The 23,603-nt window shown below is 37.1% G+C and overlaps 1 protein-coding gene across 4 annotated transcripts in view; it reads right to left on the bottom strand.

Annotated features, from left to right (window-relative positions):
* Nucleotides 1-23,603, bottom strand: part of LOC150081995 (serine/threonine-protein kinase DCLK1-like) — a 345,782-nt gene that overhangs the window by 236,763 nt on the left and 85,416 nt on the right. For all 4 annotated transcript variants that reach the window (XR_016547298.1, XM_090379891.1, XM_090379889.1 and 1 more), the window contains one exon: nucleotides 4,226-4,348. Coding sequence is in view for 3 of the 4 variants with exons in the window: in XM_090379891.1 (XP_090236017.1) it covers nucleotides 4,226-4,348 (123 nt within the window). In the remaining variant the exon portion in view is untranslated. The remainder of the gene's footprint in view (nucleotides 1-4,225; nucleotides 4,349-23,603) is intronic.

The following is a 23,603-nucleotide window of genomic DNA, read 5'->3' as shown; positions in this document are numbered from 1 at the left end:
TGGATACCTCCTCTCAGTCCAAAGAAGCTCTCATAATTATGGCTAAGGGTTTGCTTACTTCCTTTGCTGCCTCCTTTAATATAACTGGATAGATCCCATCCATGCCGGGTGCCTTTTCTATGTTTATCTTCAACAATTTCTCCTCCGCTTTCTTCTCAGTTATTACAAAATCATTTGGCTCACTGCCAGAGTTTAACTCACCTCTGGCATTCCCCTCCCTGAATAACTCCTCATGGGTGAATGTAGATGCAAAATACTCATTTAGTTTGTTAGCCACCTGAGCAGGATCATCAACAGTTGAACCATCAATATCCAGTGGACCAATCTGATTCATCCCTTTCCTTCTAGAGTTTACATAAGTAAAGAACTCTTTCCTGTTTTTCTTTGCATCCTTTTCCAAAGATTTCTCGTAATCTGAATTTGCATGCCTAACCTCCTTTGTAACTTGGTTACAGACCAGCTTATATCTATCATAATCTTCTGTGTCTCATGTTAATTTATATGTATCCCATGCATTTTTCTTCCCTGTCACGTCTAATTAGTTCATGTAACATCCATTTAGGCCTAAACCTTGAACAATATTTCTTAGTTGGTATGTTAAGTCTAGTAGCTTCCAAGATAAATTCTTTGAATGCTTCCCATTTTGAATTTGCTGTTAGTAACATCATCAGTTGGTCCCACTGTATAGAATTTAAATACTGTCTCAGACCATCATAGTCACCTTTACAAAAGCAAAAACCCTTCCCTTTACCTCTGATGGTAGTTACCTCTTTAAGTAAATCCCACTTCAGCACACTGTGCTCACTGCCACCTAGTGGTTCCTTTATCTGCAGATTCTTAATGCATGAAGAATCACTACTGATAATCAGATCAAGAGTATTACTCCCTCTAGTTGCCTCCCGAACATGCTAATGTAGAAAACAATCATCCATAAATCCACAAAAGCCTTACTAGTGTGTGAGGGACCAACCCACAAATTCCAGTCAATATCTGGGAAATTAAAATCCCCCATTATAAGACTCTGATTTACTGGCCCACTATTTACCTGTACAGTTTCTTATTATACTCATCAGAGTCATTAGGCCTATAACACACTCCTACTCTCAATTTTGATCTCCCAATGCTTATGTCAACACCAAACTGACTCGACACTGCACTGTCCAGCAATGTCGACTGGCTTCACTTCCTTGCATTTTATGTGTTTCTTAACTAATAGCATAACTCCTCTTCCCTTCCTATCCTGTCTATCCTTTCTGTAGACATTGTACTCCCCAAATTCCAGTTCTGCATTCCTTATATCTGTGTGACACCACGTCTCTGAAATCCCAACAATATCTGCCTTTGATGTTTTGAGCAATACCTCAAATTCATTAACCAAACTCCTAGCATTGGTGTACATGCAAGTATACATGCACCTGTTCCTATTCTTAGCTACTCTAACACAACCCATGTGTTTACTTGTACCACAATGACTCCCAGCAGTCTCTGAAATACCCTGCATCTTGTTTTCCAGGTTGCTGCTCATTCTAATAGAAGCAAATGCAAGAATTACTTTCACCTCTGCCAGTGGCTACTGTTAATCTATTAGTCCTTGTATCCCCCCAAGCTAGCAGTTTTCCAACCCATCTAGCGCTGCATCGATAGAATCAGCAAATATTCTTGCACCCTTTCTTTTAAGTGTATCTCATCCCTGTAGAAGCAGTCTCTCCTGTTAACAAATACAGACCAGGCTGAAAAAAAATTCTGCCTCTTGAGCCTTGCACAATCTTTCCAGGGCCGAATTGATCGACAAGGCTCTCATCATATACTCCCTCCTATCGTGTCTGGGCAGAATTGCAGACACTTTCAAATTCAACCCTAATTCATGTCTTTTTTTCAACAGACTTTTTTTCACAGCTTTCATTCAACTCCAATTCACAGCTTTTTTTTTTTTTTTATTTTATGTTTTTCAAACAATGTTTTCAACATTATGTTTAACTTTTGTTACCCACCCCACTTCATATCATGCAGATACTGTCTGTATTAAAATGTAAACAAACTTCACGTAGCTAAACAAAACTAAAACTAAACTAAACAAAAAAAAAAAATTTTTTTTTCATTGTGGAATACATCAACATAGAAAGATTACATGGGACATACAAAACTAATGCAAACAATTTTTTATTTTTTTTTACCAGACTTATTTTGCACACAAAACAAAAAGGTTACAGGTTAAAATTAAACATTACTGCCAATATCCTACATATTTCTATGTTGCACACCCGGTGGCAGGGCTGTAGTAGTTATGAAAATGGAGGGTGATGACCTGCATGTCAAACAGTAGTGTGTTACTGAGTTTCTGAATGTGGAGAACATTACACTCATTAGGAATCAGATTGTTGTTGTTGTTTGGTTTTTAGGAGCATTAGCAACTAAGGCCATAGTGCTCCGGGATATGCAGTGGTCATTCCCTGACCTTTCCGCATCCTCCGTATTTGGTGGTGACAGGCTCGAACCCCGGTCTAATCAAGAAGCGTGTGCTATGCACTGCTGCTCCTTCCCACCTGGCTACGGAGGTGCCTAGGAATCAGATGTCTGAAAAACATTAATGGATATCTGAAGAAACAAGCACAGTCAGGGGATGGATTACATGTGTCAATAATGGTGGTAGTGGCTAGAAAGACATGCCAAAGTCAGGCAGTCCTTGCACTACAGCAAACGGCAGAAAATGAGGAGAGGGTGGGAATAGGCTTTAATGCACTGCAAACAATTCTGGAGAATCTAAGATCCAGAAAATTGTGAGCAAAATGAATTTTGCAAATACTCTGAGCCAGATCAAAAGGAGCACACAGCACAGCTTGTGCCAATCTTTTGTAGTGGTATAAGACCATGGGCAAAGATTTTCATGACAGCATCTTCAGAGATGACACTCAAGGCAGAATCAAAGCAGCAGTCAATGGAGGTGGGAACACGATTCATCTATAAAGAAAAATTTAGGCTTGTCTATCCACTGGAAATATGTTTTGATTTTTTTTTGGAAAACAGAGGGTTATCATCCCCCAGTTATACTGGGGATTTCCTGGAACAGGAATACTATCAATCATGATCATATCCTGACCAGGGAAGTCCATTGTGGAATACAGGTAGCCTCTTTTCCCACATCCCTTGTACAGTCTCAACCTTGTGCCCACAAGGTCATCTGCTCGACCCTATACAGAATGCCCTTCACAGGGAACACTCTGCTGATGAAAATGTTGTCACTGCAGCCATCATGCAGTGGCTCTTGGAGACGGACAGCAACTTTTATGAGAGGATGAGGATGCAGGCTCTGGTTCAGCAATAGAGAAAATGCATGCAAAATGCATTAGAAAAATAATGTCCAAGTACTTAAAAATGAACTAAGTAACATACAATTTAAATTGATATAGCAATGTCAAGGAGAAGGATAACTGTTTAGGTTATTTGTCTTCTGGACCTTTTGTCAACCCGAAATGAAATTTTTAAAATTGGGCTAAATATCATCATTTAGATTATAAATTTAAAATTTGCTTAATCAACTGCTTTTTTTTTTTTTTTTTTTCCTACAACTGAGTCCCCCCCCCCCATTGTCAGCTAGATTAGAGAGAATTTCCACATGAAGACAATTAAAAAAAAAAAAAAAAAATATATATATATATATATATATCTTTGTTATAAAGGCTTTTAAATATTAATTTATTCTTATTTTGACTTGTTTCCTAATATTAGGGTAAAATTACATATCAGAAGATAGTAGTATTAAATTAAAATTGAATCAGGTATACATAAATAGATACAGAAGCATCTATTTATATATCACCTGACTTAATTTCATCAACTTTTGGATTTGAATCCCAGAAAATTTTAGCTTTTATAAGCCAAAATCAGACAATTGCATACAGGTGCAATCTACTCCTACAATTTTACAGTTATTTTCAACCTGCAATTCATTAAAAGTTTTATCCATAGTTATCTAGAAACAAAGATAAAAGATAGAAGCAATTAATGGGAAATTGAGACAATTCATATATAAATGAACATTTGAAACAAAACTTGAAAAATATATGACAATCCCAGGCCCAAACAAAAGGCAAATGAAATGGGATATGTTCTTAAAAATTAAGATATGTTAACTAATGGATATGTTCTGCTAATATCAGCAGATTAATACAGCTAAACAACTACTATAATAAAACTAAATAAGTATTATAATAAATTAATTCCATACCATCTCTGAAATTATAGGCAGGAGAAGAAATGCGCCTTTGTGGTGTAGGAGAATGAGCATTAGAATGCCGATTCTTTCTGTAACTAACAGGAATCTTGACACAACTGCTAAGGTTCTTATACTCTGCAAGTTACAAGTCAATTATCATTTTATATTAAAAAAAAAAAAAAAATTAAACACTGTACTTTAAACACAAATAAAATATTTACAAAAAACTTAATTATCTAACTGCAAATGTTCATATATAAATTTCTCCTTGTGAAAAAGAAAATTTATTCTTAATGGAAAGAAAATGAAAATGACCAGACTTTCTGAAAACTGGTATTTATGGTAGAACTCAACATAGCACACCACAAAATATTATATAAATCAAAACTGAGTTAAGAAAGCATACTTCAATGTGTAAATACTGTTTTAATTATTTCAAAAAAATAAAATTCATATAACTTTGATCTGATCAGCCCAATATCCAAATTAAGAAGCAGCAACTTTCTAAATTCCATCTCTGGTCAAGTTTTTTGGCCAGAACCAAGCCTGATGCTAGGGGTGCACAAGTGAGTTATTTGCTACAGGTTATGCCTAAAATAGGCATTGCAAGATGTACTACTGCATATATATGCATGTCAAGATACAATATGAATTAGGTGCAGTGACAAGGATTTGCCTCAGGGGCCACAAATGCTAGTGCCATTTCTGGCCAGAAGTAAATTGAATAAGATAACTATTGGTACTTAATCATGTCTGTAATGGAAAACAAACTGAAATCACTAAGGAGAACAGATACAGTAAAAATAACAAGGTGTTTTTATTTATTTATATATTGAAACAGTGTTCTTGATAAGAAACCTAAAAACTTCTGGCCCATGCCAACATTATCAGGCCTTCAATTGATCTCGTATGATGCACTTGCCATTCCACAGACAACAGCCTTTGGTGTGTGTGTGTGTGTGTGAATTTTAGGTGTTGGCAGAGTGTACTTCTCACTCTACAAAACTTTTTTTTTTTTGTTGAGGGGAGTACAAAATTATGAATAAAATTTTCAGTGAGTGGGGGCATCAGGTACCAAGTTCGTCTCAAAACCCATAGGCTCCTCAGTTTAATTGCGAAATTTAAAACACTTTGAATGCAAGTGCTTTAAAATAATCTTACTATTCTGACTTTGTTATCTAGAATAACGTAACTGTAAAAAATTAAATAATTTTTAAAAACTTAAAAATCTTCATAAAAAACATATCATTACACTTTTTTAATACAATAATATCCTCTACATCTATTCATGTATTATTTGATTCAATTTCAAAACTTCTGATCTGAATTCCGGAGAACCTATTCTATTTCTACTTTTTGTAAGTTCAAAATTGGACATCTGAGACTAACAGTTGCAATAACTAAGGTAGAGAAAACCAACATGAGAACCACAATAAACTATGGGAAACTTACTGGACAAATTTGTTTGCTGCTACTGCAGCTTCACACTGCATGCTCGGTAAACAAGGGATGTGTGCTATCCGTCTAGAGCAGAAGTAGAGGACAATATATTGATTGACACATAGCATGACAGACTATGTACTCATTGGTGCATGAACACAACAGACAATAACATCATGGTGTTAAGTGATTGACTGATGTTATGATACGTATACAGTCGGTCTTCGTATAACGCAGTAGTTGTGTTCCTAGAAACCCTTGTGCAATACAAAATTTTGCTTATAGGAAAAATAGAGTTAGGTGCTGACCACCAAAATATTGAACACAAATATGAAACTAAAACATTACCAAACGCAATAAATAATCATAATAAAATACGTATTTTATTACAACTTTTAAGTAATAAAATATTGCCAATTCTTTTGCTTTTATAGTAAGCAAACTTGTTCCTGATCTCTTCTTTGTTCGATCTATTATCCAAACAGATAACTGATGTTCTATCTCTTCCAACTGTTTGTCTTGATCTAATGGCTTTTGTTACATTTTGGGTGTTTCTGCTATAAAATTTGCTTTTATAGCAGGAACAACCTGCTATAAAACCTACCTAAACTTAAAGGTTAAGTTAGGAAATAAGGTTTCCTAACTTCATCTGTCACACCGACATGTCAATCAATACATCGTTCTCGACTTCTACTGCCACTACCGATAACACGCATCTGTTTACTGAGAATGCAGGGAGAAACTGTGGTAGTGGCAAACCGGTTTTTCCAGCAAGTCCCACAGTTTGCTGTGGTTCTCGTGTTAGCTTTCCTTACCTTAGCCATTTTTCTTTTTCTCTCTGAACCTGCAGTATCTTCACCAGCACGCTTCCTTTTCACGCTGTTTAAGGATTTTACTCATTTTTAGGGAATAAAGCACAATTACGGTATAAAAAGAACAAAAATGAGGAGGCACATTTGATACACACAAACAAAACAGCACACGTGTAGCAACTGAGTAAACAATGCAATAAGTGTTGCATTCAGCTGTTGTGATTCTGCCATTTCTTGTAAATGCAAAGCTGAATCATGCATAAGCAAATTCGGTTCATGTTATATGTGACATTGTTCCCCTATTTATAAATCGTGTATGATCGAATTAGTGTAGTGTAAACGCGTGTTATACGAAGACCAACTGTATATATAAAGAATCTTTCTTTCTTTGATTAATCTTTTGAATAGGGTGTGCACTCCAGTCTATTCAGTTTAACTGTAGACACCATAGTTAAGCCAGTGAACATTTTGATAAACTAATATTTGGCTAATGAAAAAAAAAAACGGTTACGTTAATTTAAGCTACTAATTCGGGACTGATTTAAGTGAAAAACTGTCCACAATTTTCACTAGCCAAATATTAGTTTATTAAAAAAACCAGTTTAACTAAATAGACTGGAGTGCACACCTGTTCTACAGATTAACCCTTTCTTTTATGGTAGGTTAGGAAATAATAAAAGAAAGATTCTTTATATATATCATAACGTCAATCAATCAATTAATGCTATGATATTATAGTCTGTTGTGTTCATGCACCAATGAGCACAGTCTCTCATGCCTACATATCAATCAATATATCTTTTTCAAATTATGCACCAGACCAATAACATGCATCACCTGTATACCGAGCATGCAGTATGAAGCTGCAGTAGGGGCAAACCAGTTAGTCCAGTAAGTTTCCCATAGTTCTTGTTGGCTTTCTCTACCTTAGCTGTTGCCATCTTTACTTCTTATTTTTAAATTCTTTGAAATGACTTAAAACATGTCTGCATAAATATCCCCCAGGGACTCGCATCTGGGGAGTATGGGCATGGCGCACCCAGGGTACTGAACTGGATATCATCATTCTCATCTTTTGTCTCTGTCTCTCTCTCAGGTTAACTTAAAAAATTTTTTTTTTTTTTTTTTTTGCTGGTGCAGCAAAAGCCTCTAGTTTCCTTGCACCATAGGCTCATAATAATAATAATGATAACTCAGGGAGCCCCAGTGATAAACAAATTTATGTACACACTTTAGGCAAGATGACTTTGAAATTATTTATTAATTGAAATACACACTTATCATTAAAGAATCATAATTCAGAACATTCAATGAACTATTTACATATTTAATAATGCCAAACATTTCAGGGCACTGTGTGCTTCTGTAGTTGAATTAAATTTATATAATTAAAAATAAGTGTTGTATTCGTCTTGTGACGAACATATTGCCATTATGTCACAGAACAAAAAGAATAACCAAGTGCATACACTTGTGGGAGACAAGTCTTGTGATTGGACAGGCTAAAAGAAGCCCAAGGCTCAATGAATAAAGCCCCATATTTGCAGCCAGCTATCTCAAGCATCTGGGCAAGATGTCTTGCGTGCTGGTCTCCACTCCAGCTGAAAGCAGATGCCATGTATACACTTCCAGCTAGTGCAGTTTTTTACTTACTATTCTTGTTTACAAAATGTCCAAAGTCATTAGTTTACAAAGATAGGTTATTTTGAAAGGCTGTTGGTGAAGGAGAAAAAAGCTATTTTCCTCAATCTTCAAATATGCAATCAATGTGTTAGTGGACTTCAAGGAAACTCAGATCACAAATTCGTAAAAGCCACTTCTGCACAAAGAAGCACAGAAGATGTGCGAGGTTTTCAATTATCTGAAAATAAGCAGACATTATCATTATGCTTTTTTGTCATTCTATTTATGGTGTTTCCTATCTCTGGGTGAGGCTGGGAACTGGCAGCAGTTTAAGGCTATGAACTATAAAGGCAAAGAATTCAGCTCTCAGACATGGATAAGTTTTTCCAGAAAATTTTCCTTTTTGACTTAATTAACATATTAAGTTGTATTCAATAAACAGTTTAATAGTCCTAGTCACACTCATTAGCTTACTTTTAAATTTGGCTAGAGATTTTTTAATTGACAACTTAATATTCAGAGCTTTTTTTTTTTATCTGTATCTGTTATTTGGCACAAATATGCAATTAGTAGTATGGTAGAGGTATTGTAGGGTTTTAATTTTGGTAAATAAGTAGCTCTTATTCTAATCATGTAGGTTGGCTTTTTTTTTTTTTTTTTTTTTTTTCCAGCTAAGAAATTCTATTTCTAGTATATCAATAATCAATTTAAAACTCCACAAATATAATGATATAGTGTAATACATGCAACAGAAACTTGATAGGTATTACTGCATTTAGGAATCTATTAGTTCAATGTAATATTCTTGAATTAAATTAAATTTAAATAGAAATCATGTCTCAAACTGGGGCAACAAAGCAACCGGCTCAAAGAAGCAAGAGCGCTGTGGCTTAGGGAGAACTGAAGGGGCAGTTCTCCTACCAATCATGGCCTTACAAAATACTCTGTTTGTATGATGTTTGCACACTATCTGTAATGGGATATGACAGAGTCGAGGGGGACGATATCTGTGTGTGCTTGATCCAAAGAGTATGAGGAAATTGGCCACAAGGTGTTCTGATGGGCATTTATGACAGATTGAAGAACAGGGTGGATGCTCTTGAAGCAATTAAAATGAGAAGTCCATAAGCTCTAAGCTGCCCACCTCAAGGCCAGGGATTACACTTGTGCATCAAGCAACAGAGCAGCAACCCAGACAATGCGTGGTCTCACAGAAGGTAGTTGTCTGTAACTAATATCAGGGAAACAGAAAATATACTGTGCAAAAAGGATAGGTGGAATAAAACCAGAGTATGTCTGGCAGGGGCAAAGGTAGATGATATTGTATAGCAGATATCTGTTTAAGGGCACGAAAAATTATATTGTTGTACACATTGGTACTAATGTTAATATTAAGAGTAGGAGACCTAAGGACTTAACAAGTACAGGGAAATGTTGGAAACAAGTCAGGAGTTGAGATTAAATTTGAAAGTGTCTGCAACTCTGCCCAGATACACTAGGCGGGAGTGTATACTGAAGCTTTGTAACTCAATTCAGCCATGGAGAGACTGGGCAAGACTCATGGGTTTAATTGATTTCAGTGGTATGTGCCTGTTAAGAGAAGTGATGCAAGTATATTGGCTGATGCTATTGAGGCAGTGTTAGGTGGGTCGGAAAACTGATAGCTTGGGATACACAAATTAATACATTAATTATTGGCACAGACAAAGGTGAGAGTGATTACTGCACTGCTCCTATTGAAACATGGAGCAGTCTGGAAAGAAAAGTGGCAGGGACCTCAAGCACTGCTATGGGTCATCATGGAACAAGTAAATACATGGGCTGTGTCCGGATAACACAGAGTAAGAACAGGTGCATGTATACTAAAGCTATGAGCATTGTAAATAAATTGGAAGTACTGATCAAGTTATCAAATGTAGACATTGCAGGGATATCAGAAACATGGTGTCACTCAGATAATGGACAGAGAATACAATAAGTACAGAAAAGACGGAAGGGAGGTTATGCTAGTAGTTTAGAAGCATATTAAATTTAAGGAAGTGCAGCCAGTTGACATGGCATGGGTGGCCATGTGCACTGCTGAGTCAGTTTGGTGTGACACAAGTATATAGTGTATAGCATAATTTGACTAGCAGCACTAGGGGTTTTCTTCAACTCCACGATCAGCACTCTGGGACATGTACAGAATTCGGTAGAGACCAGATGGTGTGAGTAAGTGTTTATGAAGTGTTAGCGTAGGGTTGTCTTGTTATGCTGTTCACCTGGCCACTTAGCCTAGGGATCTGTGGAGTCCGCAAACCCCTAGTTACTGTCCTTCACCACAGGGAAGTGCGCCGGGTCAGTAAGAAGAAATACTCTGTCAGGGCGAACCCTGAGGTTGCCTAAGCTTCCGAGGGAGGGCCCAGTGAAACAATTGGGACTCCTGAAAGTGGATTGCTATCCTGCTGTGGGGGGGTATTAAAAGAGGGGGATTTGTCCACCTAGAAAAGAGGAAGAGATTTCTGAAAACCTGCATTAGCATTAGTTGAGGCATATGATGCAAGAAAGCAAGCTTATACAGCCTCATCAAAAAAAAAAAAAAAAAACGCCTTTCCCATTTCACCCGTCCAATCACTCCAAATGTTTGCCTAGTTCAGCCTTAAATTTATTTAAGTTAAACTTCCACAACAGATGGAAGTCTGTTCCAGCAATCAAATACCTGCTGGCTAAAGGTAAACTTCCACACATCTATTCTACAACTGTCTATCCTCAATTTGAATCTATTCATACTTGCATTCTTAATCTAAGAAAGAGGAAGTATCTCGTCAGCATTGTGCCTGCTCAAACCATTCAAGGCCTTATACACTTCGATCAAATCACCTTGCAGTTGTCTAGTCTCCAGATGCTACAACTTGCAGAACTTAAGCCTTTCTTCATAAAAGAACTCCTTTATTCCTCTCACCACTCTTTTTGCCCTCTTCTGTACTACTCTTTCTAAAATGAGGCCTCCAGACCTGTACAGTACTCAAGGTATGGCCTTACCATTGCCATATACAAAGGAATAATCACCTTCTTGTCTCTGCTAGCAAAATTCCTATATATCCTTGACAAAACTCCACAACCTGCCCTGGCAGCCCATCTGCACTGCTCAGAGAACTTCTGACTACGCAATTACCCCCAGGTCTTTTTCCTTCTCCACCTCGCTGAGTGTAGTGCCACACAGTTGGTATATTTCTCTAACCTTAACATACATAGATTAACAGATTAAACTAAAAGATTAACAGTAGCCACAGACAGGGCAAAAGTGATTCTTGCACTGCTTCTATTAGAATGAGCAGCAGCCTAAAAAGAAAGGTGCTGGAGATTAAGGACTACTGGGAGTCATAATGGAACAAGTAAATACATGGGCTGTATTAGAGTAACTGAAAGTAAGAATAGGTGCATGTATACTTGCATGTACACCAATGCCAGGAATATAGTTTCGTGCATTAATTCATGCTATCAATTGCACAACGACAGATGGAAGTTTGTTCCAGCAATTAACCACCCGCTGGGTAAAGTCAAATTTCTGCACATCTATTCTACAAACGTCTTTCCTCAATTTGAATTTATGCCCCCTTAGGTTCATAATCTGAGCAAGCAGAAGAATCCCATCAGAATTCAGCATGCTCAACCCATCCAAGGCCTTATATACCTCAATCAGATCACCTCGTTGGTGCCTAGCCTCGGGCTGCTGCAATTTTCAGAAATTAAACCTCTAGGTAAAAGGACCCCTTCGTTCCCCTCACCAATCTTGTTGCCCTTCTCTGTACATGCTCAAGAAAATCTACATCCTTCCTAAAATGAGGCCTCCAGACCTGTAACACAGTACTCAAGGTGTGGCTTGACATTTTCCTTATACAAAAGGATAATCACCTCCTTTTCCCTGCTAGCAAAATTCCTGTATATTATCGACAATAACCCCATGACCTGCTCATGCAGACTATCTGCATTGCTCAGAAAACTTCATATCTGACTGCACAATTACTCCCAGGGCTTTTTCATTTTCTACCACCTTAAGTGTAGTACCACTCAGTTGGTACGTACCTCTGTGGTTACTTCTACCCATATGCAGTGCTTTGCATTTGTCAATGTTAAACTTCAGTGGCCACTTCTCAGCCCATCTGCCTAAATTTTCTAGATCCTGTTGCAGTAGCACACTGCCATTAACAACCCTGCCAGCCTTTGTATCATCTGCAAACTTCGACATTAAGCCTGATATACCTTCATCAATAGAAAACTGTAGGCCCAATACTGAATGCTGTGGGACTCCACTAATAATATTAGTCCACAAACAGCAGTGTCCATTGATTACCACTCTGTCTTCTCCCACTCAACCACCCTTTTATCCATTGTACCAACTTACCCTTAATACCATTCTGCTCCAATTTGTACAGTAGTCTTCCATGTGCAACAGTGTCAAAAGCTTTCCTGAAATCCAAGTATGTGATATCAAAATTATTTTTTTGCATCCAATTCCTATCATAGTATCCAATTAAATTTGTGAGGGTAAACAATGGAGAGGGTAAACAGTTACTGACAGTCCCTCACATAGGTGGTAGATGACTTTCATCAGCCGGTGAAATACCACCACTTTGCTTATTGGAGGCTTGAAGTGGTGAAACCCATGTTTAGTCTCTAGAGCAAAGTTTCTGGCATCCCCCTTCCCCCAAACTTCTCCTTCAACCCAGGCACGGTACTAAGCGCTATAGGTTTTGATACCTTTCGTGTTTGGGGTTTTCATAAAAAAAAAAAAAAAAAAGGAAAAACAGGACACGAGTGAGAAGAGTTATGATTTTGGTTTAAAAGCCCACAGAATCTAAGGTAGTGCATCCAGTTCACATTGATTACCAGCAAAATTTTGGGTCAGTTTTGTATGACATGGAGGGAGAAGAGCCAGAGATGTTATAGGCCAAATTACTGATAAGAATAAAACTATATAAACAGAGTACAGTTTTCTTTTAATGGCACAAATAGTAAATCAGAGATATAAAATGGGAAATTTTAATTTTATCAACATCTTTAAAAGTTGAGTAGTGGTCATTCAACTCAATAGCAGAACATTTTTGGATTTATTGAATGATTGTTTTCTATACCAACAGATAAGACAGGCAACAAGAGAAAGCAGTACTCTATCAGATTATCAGCTGTGACTCATCATGCTTTAAGAAGTTTCAGATAAAGGAACCACTAGGCATAACTAATCAGTTGACGGGGAATTTTATTTAAATTCAACTCTACTGCCACTGGTAATGGGAAAAGGATTCTGCTTTCAAAAAAGGTGACTCAAGTGGTCTTAGCAGTTTTTAAATTCTTTTCAGTGGGACCAACATTTGCTCTTATCAACTGTAAATTCTAAATGGAAAGTGTTTCGGGAAATAACTGTACAAAATACTAAGCTTTTTATACCAAGTAAGAGATACTGTTCAATGCTTAATCCTAAACACATTAAATTGGAAATGCATTTCAAGTGCTTCTGTCACTTGAAATGGGGAGGGGGAATTCATGTCTACCAGTACACAAAAGCAAACTTGTTAACTTTCCCAGATTTCACATTAAATTAATAAACTTGCATTCATGTCTTCTTAAATGCAAAATCTTATTTCTATGTTATTTTACTGAAGGTCTTATTTAATTATTGAAAGTTTGCAATCTTTCACATGCATTAAAGGATATAGGCAACATCAAATAAAGTATAACTTACTGTTTTGTTCCACACATTTTATAAAACAATCTAATTTATGTCGGGGTTAGGTTTCTGGAGGTACAGGTGCAAATGGAATCGGCGCAAATGGAACCCTTTATATAATGGAGTCAATGGAGGCACCAAAAATTTTACCTACGACTTTGCATTGATTGTTTTATTTTATTAGCAGTCTTCATAGGTAGTAACAGTCAATGAAGGCATATTCATAGCCCTACACACATTAGGGCAACTTTCATCAGATTCTATTCTTCAAATATTGTACTAGGATCCAATTAACTACTTTTACCAGCCATGGCATGTCTTTATTCTATTAAATTAAAATACTTTATAACACGACTGGAAAAAACTACACATGGCTATCACTATTATTTAATTTATTAATAGCACAATTAATAAAAAAAATTGTTAGCGTAATAAATTTCCAACACCTGTAGATAGTGTAAACAACAACCAACTGAATGGTTCACAGCATGGACCTCTACTACAGCATCTATGTGTGGTTACTTTGAGGACAGGAATCTTTCTCGTCTCTGATATGAATACGCTAATTGCTGGTTTGCTCAGATTGTCTTAAATCACGTGAACAGTGCACGATACATAGCACAGTATGATGCCGATAAATTGTCTGGCGATTTTAAACTTTCAATTTATAAAAAAATGGGGAAAAAAAAAAATAAATAAATTTGAAAAAATAAAAATAAAATTGTGGTTAGTGGTCGGTGCTATTGCGTATCAGTGCAAATCAGATTGGCGCAAAACGAGGGCTACCTGTACTTCGCAGACAATTCATTAATTAAAGATTAAAAATAAAATTACATGCAAATTCATTTCAATTTTTTTTTTATTTTTTTGGCAAAAATGACTGAAAAGAACTGTTTGGTCAGTGAGCAGAAAGAAGAGTTTAAAAGAGAAAAAAAAAAAAAAAGAAAAAAAAAGTCTCCATTGTAAATCCAATGTTCAAAGTTATTCAATTTGAGAAATTCAACCAAAAATATTATTTGATAATTCAGAACATAAGAAATTTTGAATGCAAATCCTCATGGTTAGAGAAATTAATTAAAAACTGTTTTCAGCAGATAAACAAGAGACTGAAATTCCATTTGGATTGCATACAGCGTATCAAAATTATTGAGTTCTGATAACATCGATATCCGATATTCTTAGGAACCGATTTATCTTCCATAAGATCTTTTATTTTAAGAACCGATGATATTTGCAAGAACCAATGACCTTCCAATATAGTTGAAATGATGCATGGGTGAAAATATTCAGATGCATGGCACACAGAACATCACTCATACAATTGTTTTCACCCAATTAGCATCTTTGTTATTTGTTCAACACAACACATGTTATTGTGTTGTGTTCCCCCATGTTATTCTTTATCTTCTGTTTGATGCACTTGTTCAGTGTGCTATCAGAGTGTATTTTTGTTAATTATAATTACAGTAATTTAAGTGTGGTTATTTTTTAATTTATTAATTAAATAACCATGGCTCCTAAAGTGCAAGTTAAGAATAAAATTTCCAGTAAAGTGAAGCAGGAGATGATAAAAAAAAAAACACCATGAAGGAATAGAAATTGGTGAATTTTCTTCAATCAACCATTTCTACAATTGTTAAACAAAAGGATATTCTAAAGAGTGTTAAAGTTAGATGATGATTCCACATCGGTGCACAAGGGAAAAGACTGTGGAAATGGAAAGGCTTTTGTTAATATGGATTATGGAAAAGCAGATGAAGGGTGACAGTGCCTTGACAATTTTTCTGCAAATGCACTAAGCAGATCTATGACATTCTAAAACTTATGAAGTTCCATCAACCAGTGGCAGTATGCACTTTGAAGACTTAAGTCAGCAGTTCAAAAACAGGGCAATTATCAAAAGTGTTGAAAGGCATAGAGAGGCATCCAGTGCTGATAAAGAAGCAGCTGAGGCCTTTAAAATCGAATTCCAAGGGTTTGTTGATCAGGAGGGTTATAGTCCCCAGCAGATTTTTAATTTTGGCAAAACTGGCCTCTTCTGGAAGCAAATGCCCAGGAGAACATACATCACTAAGGATGAGGCTAGTTTAACTGTACATAAGCCTATGAAAAATAGGCTCACTCTCCTGTTGGGTGCTAATGCCTCTGGAGATTTTAAGCTGAAGCATTTGCTGATATATCACTAACACTCTCAGAGTATTTAAACAACAAAAATCAACAAAGGCATGCTGTGATTTTGATGCAGTAAAAGAAGGCCTGAGTTACAAGATGTCTTCAATGAATGGGGGAGGGCTTGAAGCTTTGTTTAGTGAAGAGTAATCTTGAGAAAAATAAGATTCCTATGAAGCCACAGACCCTGCTGGATTATGCACCAGGCCATGATCCAAACCTTGTTCAATCTAGAGGCACAACTCTAGCATTAGTAGAGGCATATGATGCCTCTACTAATGCTAGGATATGATGCAAGAAAGCAAGCTTATGCAGCATAAGCCAAAAAAAAAAAAACTGCCACTTCACCCCTCCATTCGAAATACCTGTCCAGCTGAGCCTTAAATTTATTTAGGCTATCAACTTCTACAATAAGGGATGGAAGTCTGTTCCACCAACTGACTACCCACTGGCTAAAGGCAAATTTCCGCACATCTATCCTACATCCGTCTTTCCTCAATTTGAATTTATGCCCTCTCAAGTGATTATTCTGAGCAAGAGGCAGTATTCCATCAGCATTGAGCATGCTCAAACCACTCAAGGCTTTGTACACCTCTATCAGATCACCTCACTGGTGCCTAGTCTCCAGACACTGTAATTTGCAAAACTTAAGTCTTTCTTCATAAGAGCAACCCTTCATCCCGTCCACTAACCTTTTTGCCCTTCTCTGTACTCGCTCCAGCAGCTCTACATCCTTCTTGATGCAGAGGCCTCCAGACCTGTATACATTACTCAAGGTGCGGCCTGACCATTGCCTTACACAAGGGAATAATCACCTCCCTATCCCTGCTAGAAAAATTCCTGTATATCATTGATAAGACACCATGAGCTACGCTTGCAGCCTGTCTGCACTGCTCAGAAAACTTCATATCTGCCTGCACAATTACCCCCAGGTCCTTTTCATTCTCTACCACTGTCAGTGTAATACCACAGAGTTATACGTTGCTCTGGGGTTGCTGTTCCCCCAGATGTAGTACTTTACATTTGTCAATGTTAAACTTCATTTGCCACCTCTCAGCCCATCTGCTCAACCTTTCCAGATCCTGTTGCAGCAGCATAGCATCAGTAGCATCCTTAACAACCCTGCCAACTTTTGCATCATCTGCAAACTTGGACATTAAGCTTGATATACCATCATCAATATTATTTATAAATACAGAAAACAACAATGGACCCAACACTGAACCCTGAGGGACTCCACTAATAACATTAGTCCACGATGAGCTGTGTCCATTAATTACCACTCTGTATTCTGCCACTCAACCATCCCATTATCCATAGCAACAATTTGCCACCAAAGCCACACTGCTCCAATTTGTGCAGCAGTCTTCCATGTGCAACTGTATCAAAAGCCTTTCTAAGATCCAAATATATAATATCAAATTATTCCCTGCATCCAGTTCTTTAGTGACTACATCATAGTATCCAATCAAATTGGTCAGGCAAGACCTTCCCTTAACAAAACCATGCTGTGTCTGAGCTATAACTGAATTCTTGTAAAGATGATCCTGCAGTGCTTCCATTAATTTTCCTGGAACAGAAGTTAAACTCACAGGTCTATAATTACTTGTGTCAGCCTTTGATCCTCCTTTGTGAATTGGGGTTACATTTGCACGTCTGTGGGTACCTCCTGTATAAAAGAATATGTTAAAGGATCAACGCATTTAAGATCAATAGTGATCACAAAACAGCGTTCAGGTGCTATTATTGAAGATGGAAAAGCTATTAATAATATGGATGGAATATCAGATTCAGAAGCAAGTGCCCCTGAGTCCAACGGCCATTCAAGCAAAAGCAAGTATTTATGAAGATATTAAGAATAAGTACAGCAAACTCCAAACCAAGTTCGTGGCAAGCAACGGGTGGTTTAATAGGTTCAAGCATTGCACTGGTTTCCAAAACATTCAAGTATGCAATGAAGTCACCAATGCCAATTCTGCAGCTGCAGAGAAATTGTGATGTGTTGAAAAAAATCCCTTCTAAATCTCCACAGCCCTCAACTTTCTCAGCGGCATGCTTATTAGCTGGAGAGTTAATTCTGGCAACGATGCTCCTAAGGTAAAACTTGCTGACATTATGCCCGTCTCCTCTCTCTGTGTAATTTTATAATTTTTCTAATTTGGTACACTTTAATTTTTCCTGCACATGAGATAAAAAAAAAATTGAATAAATAATTCTATTTACATGTTCATTGAACATATTTCTTGCTTGAATAAAATTTGCGAGTGCTGCATAAGCATTTAAGGGAAATTAACCTACGTAGAGCTCCGTTGAATGCAACCCTCACATAAGTCGGGGAGTGGCTGTACTTCTTTGTTCTATTCCGATTCCAAACTTCTACCTGTGTTTCTATGAATTCTATAAATGTCTGCACTACCTTGTCATAGTTCAGCTTTCTTCTGTCTATCTGAATGCTGCTTTTTTATGTCTTTTTAAAAGCTTTTAAGGCCTTATTCTCAGCACTGCAACCACTGGATTATGGTCTGATGCAATATCTGCTCCTGGATGTGTCTTTGCTGTTAACACACTATTGCAGAATCTTTTGTTGATAATTATATAATCAATTTAATTACATATAATTTTGTTATCTGTGTGTTGTGGTGATTTCCAAGTAAATAGCCTTTTTGGTGGATGTTTAAACCACGTATTGGTACACTTTTTAATTTTTCCTGCACATGAGATAAAAAAAAAAAAAAAAAAAAAATTGAATAAATAATTCTATTTACATGTTCATAATTCATTTTTCACATATTGTTCTCCTGGCAGAACTTGATCTCCTCTCATCATCATCATCATCAGCCATTTTCAATCCACTGCAGGATGAAGGCCTCTCCAGCAACTTTCCAGTTCCTTCTGTTTTGAGCACTGGCCATCCATTTACTACTCAAAAACTCATGAATTTCATCTATCCATCTCCGCCTTTGTCTTCCAGGTTTTCTTCTAGCTCCTCTTGGGTACCATTCTGTTATTTTCTTAGTCCATCTGTCATCATGTCTTTGAGCTATGTGTCCTGCCCAAGACCATTTTAGTTCTTTAGTTTTGATAAGAATGTCCTTTACTTGAGTTTGCTGCCTAATCCATGTGTTTCTCTTCTTATCTAACAGTCTGATTCCCAATATAATTCGTTCCATTCTTCGCTGTGTAGTTCTTAGCTTCTCTTCCATTCTTTTGGTGAGTGCCCAAGTTTCACTTCCATAAGTCATGGTGGGGAGTATACATTGATTCATTATTTTACGTTTCAGACAAACTGGGATATTGCTCTTCAGTATGTGACTATATTTCCTGAATGCTATCCATCCAAAGTTTATTCTTCTCTTGACTTCCAGCCATTTATCATTATTACAGCTAATAACTTGTCCCAGATAAGTATATGACTCCACCTGTTCAATTACTGCTCCTTCAATCATTATTTCCCTTTCCGTGGCATACTTGTTCATCATTACTTTTGTTTTAGCCATATTCATCTTTAGTCCAAAATCCTTACTAACTGTGCATAACTGATTAAGATTTTCCTCTAATTCTTTGGGATCGTGGCTTATGACCACAATGTCATCTGCAAATCGTAAATGGTTTAGGTACTCTCCGTTCACATTGACTCCTTTCTGCGACCAGTCTAATCTTCTGAAAGCTTCCTCAAGGGCAGCAGTAAACAGCTTCGGAGATATTGTGTCTCCTTGTCGAACTCCTTTCTCGATTTTAAATTTGCTACTGTCTTTGTCTAGTCTAATAAAGGATGTAGCACTCTCATATATTTTCTTCAAAATCATAATATATGGAGTATCTATGCCTTGTCTTTCCAGTGCCCGAAACATTGCCTTATGCTGTATGGAGTCAAATGCCTTTTCATAATCCACAAATGCCAGGCATAATGGTGTTTTATATTCATTTGCTTTCTCCATTAGCTGTGATATTACGTGTAGGTGATCCACAGTTGAGAATCCTGTCCTAAAGCCAGCTTGCTCTTTCGGTTGATTCTCATCAAGTATTCTTTCTAATCTGTTAGTAATGACTCTTGTGAACAACTTGTAGATCTCTTCCCAGTCCAAGTTTTCCAACTATGTACATTACAGCCTCTTGTCCTACCTTCATATTATATTTTCCAAGAACATTAGCATCATGGAAATATCAGAAAGAAATTTGGCCCTCAGTCCCTGGCAGACCTTCGAATGGTCAGAGGGTGCTAAGAATTCCCGGGTTTTGTAATACAAAAACTAAATTGAGACTAGGTACCGGGAATGAATTAAAGGAAATCAAATTATTATTGGTTTCAACTTGCAATATTTTCAACATACAATGGGTTTTGTGGAACAAATTACCATCAGATTCTGGGGTCCAGTGTATTCATTAGAGTTCAACAGTAATTTGTTCAAGATGCATGTTTAACAGACAGTTAATGTGACTTCTTTTTTTTTGAGAATTTTCACTGGATCACTGGCATCTATGGCCACAGTATGCCATATATACAGTAACTAGTAAGGTACCCAGTTCAAAGATAAAGATATCACTACCTAATGGAGGTTATATACATTAATTATTTAGAAAAGTGAAAAATATTTGCAACTTTTTTTTTTTTTTTTTTCCATTATTCAAAAGTGAGATAAATATGGGAGCAATTTCATTTGTGACTGTTGTGAGAAGGATCTAGAATTCTCTCAGATATGATATTTTGTACATTCAGTGAGGATAAGTCTGACTGTAATTACTATGTTACAGTGATGACACTGAAGAGGTTCCTCTGCTCTTAACAGATAAGCATGGGTAATATTTGTGTAACCTATTTGCTCCTGTTGGCAAATTGACCTGAAGCTTGAAGACCACTGTTTGAGGGGTGGTGTGATACTTTGAAGCTTATAGTTCATGTTGATTCTGCAAAATCAATTGCCACTGAGAAACTTTTTTTTTTTTTTTTTTTCATATTTCTGATGCCCCAAAGCAGAGTGCCTTCTGTCATCAAGTGACAGCCAATTTCACAGCTAGTTCATTGCTTGGAATTGCCATATGTCCTAGAACAGTTGCAAGAAATTTTCTGTGTAGTGCTGAAGTATCTGCTTTTTCCAAGTTCAATTAGGGTGTCCAAAGGATTCCTCTAACACTGGATGGGTAAAGTCATGGCATTTCTCAGCTCTTGGAGGGCACTTGAGTCTGAAAAAAATTACTCTTTTAATGCCAGAGGATGCCATATACTTTAGGTTAACCTGAATTGTTATTAGTTCAGCAGAAAATATGTGGAACTCTTACAGTAACTGATAGGCCAATGTGATGTTTGGGACACTGAAGCTATTTCAACATGAGTCATCCATTGCCTGATTTGTATGCACTATAATATTGTTTGGGAACTGATCTACTACTGCGTGGAACAGTCGCAAGAAGTTTCGTTGCATAGTGTAGCCTCTCACTCCCACACATTTATGAGGATAAATGGGAGAGGAGAACAAAGGTTGACCAACTCTCCAGAGAGAAGGGAAATGTAGAGCAATATCAAAAGTCAGGTTTAAGTCTGCTAAACTGTGAGCCCTGGGCAAAGAGTTTATTTAGCAGTAGGGAGATATACTGATAGGGAGATGTAGGGTATTCCATACTTCCACGTAGAATCATGTGCTTTACTGATGTCAAAATGCACCATTACACAATGTTCTGATCCCAGGAATGCATTCCAAAGGGCATTGTCAATTCTTACTAATAGATCCAATGATTATCTAATTTGGATAATACCAAATTATGCAAAATAGAGAAGGCTGAAGTTCTCTAACATATCAGTTATTAAACTGTTAATTCCTTATCACTGAACAGTGAATGTTATCGCATCTTACAACATTATGCTCAAATGTTGGGAGGGCTCTACATAGCACATGATAGTCAAGTTCAAGTTGAATTGTTCATCTGCTTCTGAAGAAAAATTTTCTTGGTAAAAGTCTCCTGTAAGACTAGCAATTTTTGTATCAGCAATTACTCTCACTCCTCAATCTCATTATAAACATAGTCTGATATCTACCACTCATTTTCCTAACTGTTTCCCAAATTTTGGGCAGAATTGTTTCATTTATGGTTAAAGTGAAGGAGATCAAGTCAGCCTCTTTACTGCCTTGCCAAACATACTTTGCCTTCGCTCAAGTGCAATGAAAGGTATACTAAGCTTTTTTTTTTTTTTTTTTACTGCATAGCATTCAGTACTCACCAGACTTCTGGCTGTACTGACAAGTTTTGAGGAGGATTTTCATATGGCATTTTCAGCTGACTGCCATATTTTTTGTGACATACTGAACTGTTTTGTTAGTTGAAAACTGAATTATTTGTGGATCAAGTGTCACTAATTTATTATAGATGTGCCAATTACTTTCAATAGAGAGTCATTGCAGATTTCTACTATGGTGAATAGAAGCTTGAGTACTTTGATTATTATTAGAAAATGGTTGCTGTGTAGTGGGTTGTTGATGTTTTCCACTTTGAAGTAGGACAGAATTGTTGAACAGACTATCAAATTTCTTAGTGTTTGTTTCAAAAGGAAAGTGAACATGCATAGGTGATCCATCATTTAGGATAAGAAGTTATGCAATTCATTTTCCTCTTTGATTTATGCAATTATTATCCCATAACGTATGGTTACCATTTAGATTTCCCAGAATGCAGAAAGACATGGTTGAGCTGTGAAATCATCTAGATCGGTGTTTCCCAAACTTCTTTTTTTGCTCGCAGACCCCATTTGGCTTCGAAAAATAACCACGGATCCTCACATCCTAGTTCACATAAATATGGGGCATCAGGACGATAAGATATCCAAAATTAAAAATCTATATCTCAGAACTGATTTATTATCAGGAGTTAACGCACATGGGTTAATGCACACACATCATTTCTACTACCAAGGTAGTTTTAATGCATAGTTTTAATTATATCTCATATTGTGAATACCTTCACAATGAGTTGCCATCGTATTACACTACCTCGAATAAGTAATGCTTCACTTATGGAGAAGACTGGAGCCGGAAATTATAAAAAGGTAGTAGATGCCACCCCAGAACTGCTCCTTAGATTATACAATGCATGCCTAAAAACAGGAACTTACCCAGCCGACTGGAAACTTGCAACTGTGAAGCTCATAACCCAAGAATCCCTCAAAGCCTCCAGACTTTATTGGCCAATTGCCCTGCTCCCAGTGGCAAGTAAGCTATTCAAAAGGCTGATAGGTAAAGGAATAACTCACCACTACGAAACAGCTGGACTAAGCATTCCAATACAATATGGATTCAAGCAAGGAACTTCGACCGTCGAAGCCCTTTTGAGGGTGGCAGTGGGGTGTGACAAAAAATATTTCCTTGCCAACTCAGTCGATTTCGCTGGGGCATTTGACGTCATTTGGTGGCCGAGCGTCCTAGCTAGACTGAGAAGGGCAAACACACCTATGAATTTGAACAAAGTTATGGAATCCTACTTAACCACAGAGAAATCCAGGTAATAGCACCATATAATAAGTTGACTAGATCCCTCTACAGGGGCTGCCCCAGGGTTCAGTTCTAGGGCCACTGCTCTGGAATACGATCCTAGATGAATTCCTGGCCCTGGACCTGGGGGAAGTAAACTCCCAGGCCTTAACAGACAATCT

Source organism: Mastigoproctus giganteus, chromosome 8 (genome assembly GCF_048544385.1).
Source record: "Mastigoproctus giganteus isolate SK-2022 chromosome 8, ASM4854438v1, whole genome shotgun sequence".
Taxonomy (NCBI): Eukaryota; Metazoa; Arthropoda; class Arachnida; order Uropygi; family Thelyphonidae; genus Mastigoproctus; species Mastigoproctus giganteus.
This window is presented reverse-complemented; position numbering and strand designations above follow the sequence as displayed.